The 6,166-nt window shown below is 49.1% G+C and overlaps 1 protein-coding gene across 11 annotated transcripts in view; it reads right to left on the reverse strand.

Moving 5' to 3' along the window:
• scrib (scribble planar cell polarity protein) overlaps positions 1-6,166 on the reverse strand; it is a 98,858-nt gene that overhangs the window by 10,100 nt on the left and 82,592 nt on the right. For 7 of the 11 annotated variants that reach the window (XM_064941706.1, XM_064941705.1, XM_064941711.1 and 4 more), the window contains 5 exons: positions 2,757-2,828; positions 1,702-1,767; positions 1,413-1,559; positions 573-692; positions 112-168 (listed from right to left, as the gene is read on the reverse strand). In XM_064941706.1, coding sequence (XP_064797778.1) covers positions 112-168; positions 573-692; positions 1,413-1,559; positions 1,702-1,767; positions 2,757-2,828 — 462 coding nt within the window. The remainder of the gene's footprint in view (positions 1-111; positions 169-572; positions 693-1,412; positions 1,560-1,701; positions 1,768-2,756; positions 2,829-6,166) is intronic. The other 4 variants (XM_064941715.1, XM_064941714.1, XM_064941712.1 and 1 more) reach the window with 1 other exon arrangement.

Below are 6,166 nucleotides of genomic sequence, written 5' to 3' on the forward strand. Positions count from 1 at the left end.
GGAACACATTCTGACCTGTGTTGCCATTCGAACTCATTCGACATCACAAAAACACACTGGTCATTAACGCTGTACCTACAACATGTATTGTAATTTGGTACAAAGGCTCACCTCTAGAGAAGGAGAAGGCAGGTTGGAGTGGATGTTGTTCCTCTGGCCATACAGGTCCTGTTGGTGGACGCAGAAGAGAGTGTGTCAGAGGGTAGCAGCCATTGGAACACAGTCATCACACAGTGAAGAGGCACAAACGTAGAAATAGAATCATAGAATCTATTTCTATGGACACAAAGCAGGCAAGGTGATGAGGATGGTTGAAATGGGATTTAAAATGGATGGGACTTCTCAGCACAGGAGCTACAGGCGGCTGATGGCGGAAATATTGTTTTCAGAGGGTGAATTGTGAACAGCAGCACCGGGACGACAGAGCTGCCGCCGTGTACATTTCAACACAGTACGGACCACAGTTACAGGCCCATACGGGGGGTGGGGGACACACAACCAAACGGTGAAGACGATCACCACAGCATGCTTGTTGGGACCCAGGGGGTGCATGGGCGGGGCAACCTGCCTACCTGCAGCGGTGGCTCCAGCATGGCCAGCGAGTGAGGCACGGCGGCAAACGCCTTGTATGCCTGCTTGGGGTTCAGGGAGAACTCATCGATTGTGTCAGGGGAGGGGGCACGAGGCTGCAGCTGGGGGGGGGGGGGGGGTCAGGAGTCAGGAGGCAAGAGAGGGAGGTCCATGAAGTGGGAGGAGCCATAGGGAAGGAGGAGGAGGAGATCAGAACAAGACAAGGAGAGGGACTATGAGATAAAACAGCCAAGCTGGAGAAGGTGGAAGAACAGGTAGGTGGGAGACAGACCATGACATGAGGGGGATGTTGAGACAGACAGTAGGGCTGGGCGGATGAGGATGTGCCTGCCTTGTTGAAGCTATGGCACTCAGGTAATGTGCACAACTCGGCAGCGATAATAACCTTATATACAGGAAACTGGGAGATGGTTGAGATTCAACCCATAGCTGACTAAAAGCTGAGGGTTGATGCCGTGGGGTTAGCCCAATCACCAGATGGATTGAAACAAACATTCCAGAACTCCCCTGTGTGCAATTGGTTGGCTCTGGCTACAGTCGCAGCGAGTTAGGCTGAGAATGCAGGTCCACTTTCACAGAGCTCGTCTTCAACAACAGCGCTATTACTTTGAGTTCCTGTGTGCAAATTAATGCAGGGACAGGGACCCAGTTCAAACTCTTTGGTAAGTAGCTTCCGAAATGGTATGAAATCATATTGACATTTTTTTGGGCAATTAGCATTCGTGACACTGCTGTGAGTCAGTGAGGCACCGGTTTTTGAGACGGCAGAACAGGGGTGGGGGGGTCTCACCCTCACCCTACGTGGTGGCGAGGGGTCTTACAGAGGTCTGGGAGTTGATGGGGGAGGGGCCATGCTGGAAGGGGTTGGGACTGCTGTGCCCGTCTCTGCTGTGCCCGTCCGGAGTGCCTGGCGAGGTGCTTGGCCGCCCGCCACCACGGGAGAGTGGCTGGATGGAACCCGGCCTCGTCTGGAAGGGAAAACCACAACAAAGATGTTAACAACTTCAATATAGGCACAACAGTGAGAAAGGACTAGGAATGCTTATTGTCAATGAAAGACAATGAGAGCACAGATCTTGCCCCCATACGTGCTAGATTGAAGGTCAATACCTCATAGGGACTCAATGGCGAGTTATTCTTGGCAGGCAGTGCAGTGGGGGGGAAATGAATGCTTGCCTGAAAGAGAACACAGCAGAATGCATGGAGCTGACACGATGGCATACATGACAAGTCACACACCCCGATGCTAACATTTCAACAGAGAGTGAAGTTACCCTTAGATGCCGATCGTGGTCGTTTGATTGTTTGCCATTTTCTCCACTAATGGCTCAGGTTAGGATTTCACCCTGGCGCTTTCAAGATGCAGGCATGGCGAAAAACATGGTTCTCACACAAACATACATGCAGAATGGAAACGCTTTCGCCACCACTACCCTGACGATGTAAAATTAACTCCAGCTCTGAATTCTGGAACACATCTGTTCTGAAACTGAACAACCTGCAGTAGCTCAGAACACATTCCAATACTTGGTAAACATATTTCAACATAGTTTTCACTGCAAAGTTCAGGGTTCCTTACACATTCCAGCCAAGCTAGAATTAAAAGGGCACAGGTTTCGGGTAGGGTCCTAAACAGGGAGAGAATCTGAGTCTCCAAAAACGGAGTGCGCATCCCAAACTGCACACTATTCCCTATGGGCCCTGGTAAAAAGCAGTGCACTATAAAAAAAAGGCAATAGGGCACCATTTGGGGTTTCAACCAGTCGAATACTGCATGAAGCAGAGAAAGCATCAGTAACAAGTGGCTATGGCAAGCTCAGCAGTCACACATGTAGTATAGCTCTGCTGTAGTACAGCTCGTTAAAAACAGCTGACACAATGGCAAAAGGATCAGACTCCACTGGTGGTAGTCTATGGAAGCTGAGCGGACAAAGCCAGGCCAGAGCAGACCACTTACGAAGCGGGTCTCCCTGCCTGCACACAGGGAACTGGTGGAGGAATGAGCACTGGGCTAGGGAGGGAAGGAGGAAGAGGGTGAACCAGCAGGTAGGGTACCTCAATGCTCTCTACCCTGTTCTCTGAAGTGACTTATGGAAAAACATAAATAGGTGCTATGAAAGCAGAGGTGTCAATGAGAGGATTTGTTGTGGGTGGGGTGGACTTACCGGTTGTGTGCTCGGTGAATAGGGGGCATCTCTAATGGGACTGTCTGTCCTGGGGGGCTCAGTGGAGGGTGCCTAGACAACACACAGAGAGAGACAGAGATTTAGCAGCTGTCCCAGCTTTTACCTATTTTACTTTCATGCTTATTGTGGAACATTTAAGACCAGGATTTCTGGACAACAGTGGGACTTCTGGGAAAGCCACCAGATTGTTGTAACTCTATTGGTGCAGCAAATACTAGCAGACATGTCCTTGAGCACATACACTTCTCATATCAGTCAACAAGCAGCTACCGCTGGGCACCATGCACTTTAGCATGTGTCTCTACTGTACCATGGTTACCGTTCCTTTCAAACTCATACATGAGATGTTTAGGATTGAGGCTCGAGTTCCTTCTCGCAGCTGTTGAGTGGACATTCCTACCAGTCCAGGACTTCTAGCGGGAACGTTGTCACTGCAGAGTCCCTGCTGCGCTGTGCACTCCCACACTCATTCATAGCAGGACATTTCTCCATCTCAATTCCAACAGTCACATGCTCAATTGCTCATGGTTATTTTCAATGGGTTAGTGAAGTAGACATCCATCAAAACAGGTGACTTTACACATCTCGGTCATTCAAGTCATCTTGGCTGGTTGGTGATTAGCAATGAGGTCATACAATAGCACGCGTGTATCCTTGACTACAGGGAGAAACGCCACGAAAATAAGTCGGATCAGTTTATTACCCTAATGGTTAAGTTACAATGGAAAACTCAAAAACACATCTCTCAAACTTATCTGAAACATTTCTATTGGTGCGCAGAGACAAGGGGAGGAGCTACTCCGAGACTGTGCCACACACCATGCTGGCTACACACACGCAGGCAGGTCGGCCGCTTGCCTTGCTGAACAACCAGGGCTGCAACTTGCCGCCACTCCCGTAGCCCATGGGAGGCCCTGATAGGATGCACTCCGAGGGGGGGCGGCCCTTTCCCTTGCGATTGGCCACCAGGAAGGGGTTCTCGCTGAAGTTAATTGGCTGGGAGTCCACCAGAATCTCCTCCTCTTCATCTTCACCAGTAGGCGGGGCTTCCTGTCTAGCTGCTTCTTGATTGAAGGAGGTGATGGCTGGACTGGGAGAGTGCTGGGACATGTAGAGGTGCTCGGCCTCTGTGATCATAGTGGGGCAGGACTGAGGCAGAGCATGGGGGTCCACGTGGTAGAGGGAGGTGGAGGGCTGCCCCAGGCCAAAGCCCAGGGGCTCTAAGGGGGCAGAACATTGGGTCTGCAGGGGGGCCTCCATGAAGGCAGTCACACAGACAGAGGGAGCGAACTGAGGAGGAGCCAGGGAGAGAGAGAGCGAGAGAGCGAGAGAGAGAGAGGGATAAAGGCATAGGAAAACAGAAATCAGAACAGAGAGGGATACCGATAAAACACAGAAAGGGGGAGGGAAAGAGGGAACTGAGGAAGAGAAAGAGACCGATAAATAAAGACAAGGGAAATACAGAGAAGGTGGAAATACAGAACAGAAGGTCAAGTCCAAGCTCGATAAGAGATGGAGACTGATCTCCACGTGTTAAGAAATGAGATAAAGACTGGAGGAAAAGGAGGTGGAGAGATGGGATAACAGATATGGGGAGCAGTGTTGTGTAAAATGCTAAAATAGACACGCAGCTAATCTCAGAGTTAGACCCACTTGACACTCTGGCAGGCCAGATATCAGAGCCATCAAACACAAAACCCATGTGTGACCAGCACATAGTGCTACCGCCATGCTCAGAAAACAAGCCTTACGACACATCCACAGCCTCGTCAGCTTCTAAATACAGCTGCAAAATTTCAGTAACTTTGCCAAAAGTCTCCAGGTATTCCGGAAAACCCGGATTTCCTGCTTATTCCCTTCTGAGTCTGGGAATTTTCCAAACGGAATATCTGGAATAATGTTCAGCCCTACACACATCTCAAATGCCTACCGTCCAGGTCGTGCGCAAAACATCTCTAATGCAGAAGGGCTTTCAGTGTATAAGGGAGGAGCACAGCCCATGTGACAGTTAATTTCATCTGGGGAGAAAGAGAGGAGTTTCTTGTTTCCCATTATACCAGAAGATAAAGGGTTATCTAGCCTTCTAGTTACGCTCACATTAACACTGGAGCAGCCTTCCCTACCACCGTCTCCAATAAACCAAAACGCCATCAGTACAGTTGGACAGAGCACACATAGGCTCCAGTTTACTCCTTACATTACGAATCATGCCTCAATACGCTCCACATACAGGACAACAGAGAGCTCATTACAGAAGCAAACCACGATGCCAGGCTTCATGCGTAACTAGATACAATACCGCACACAACTGTGGATTAAGGTCCTTGGATTAAACAAATAGTCTTTAACCAGAACGTGGAGTCACAGAGTGTGTTCCACAGGCAACACAGGTTTCGATCAACTCAAAATGTAATGTGCAAAATATGCCATGGCTTAAAGTCGGACGAGGATTAGTTACTTCAGAACGGGATAGACACGTGCATTCCACGACAATGGCCTTGACATGTCGTGACAATCCAAATGGCGTCACTAAGAATACATGCAGTCTTGAATTGTGACACATTGTCTTGGCGGACATGCCGGTAAAAATGCCGCCTGTAGTATTGGAGGTCAGTGGGGTCACCTGCTGGGGTGGAATGTGAACACGTACCCCTTTGGCACAGGCTCAGAAGACAGTAGAAGACAGCTGGGGGGGGGGGGGGGGACGACCAACATGCCAACTGACGTTACCGAGCCGCCCTGGGAAAGGCTGGAGCCAAGTAAGGTTAATTACGAGGCAATCCTGTTTACCGCATAATTTTAATGCCAAGAAGTACTAATAGTATTCTGGTCATTGAACCCAGTGGTCCTCATTCCAACTGTAACTGTAGACATACACACACACATATATTTGGCGTTCGCAGAAAAGCCCCATGGCTTAGTAAAATAGCTTAAAGGACTCAACCACTATGGCATAAAGATAAAATAAATATCTAACTCAAATAGCTCGAAATACAATAACCACATCCCTACTATAAACTAAGCAAGGGGAAAAAAAAAAGAGCAATTTTGTCAAACTATAGCCTTGACTATTCATTTATCTATGCAGACTCTAAAACAGAGACCGGCCTGAGACGGCCAAAGTCAGCACCTTGTCAGCTCATAAATCCTTAAGTCATTCACATCGTTAGCAAAATGGCTGCCGTTCACACATGGAGCTGGAACACAGAACTGACACAAAGACGGTCCAGAGAGCATCTCAATGTACGAAGGAAGGAAACACACAAGAAATGAGAAAGATAGGATGACAAAGAGAGAAAGACACAACGTAGAGGACAGTCGACCCGCAGTCTGTCTGGCACGGTCCCTATACTCACTGTGGGCTGGAGGGACCAGGGGAGTCGTAGCTC

This window comes from Oncorhynchus masou, chromosome 28 (genome assembly GCF_036934945.1).
Source record: "Oncorhynchus masou masou isolate Uvic2021 chromosome 28, UVic_Omas_1.1, whole genome shotgun sequence".
Classification (NCBI taxonomy): domain Eukaryota; kingdom Metazoa; phylum Chordata; class Actinopteri; order Salmoniformes; family Salmonidae; genus Oncorhynchus; species Oncorhynchus masou.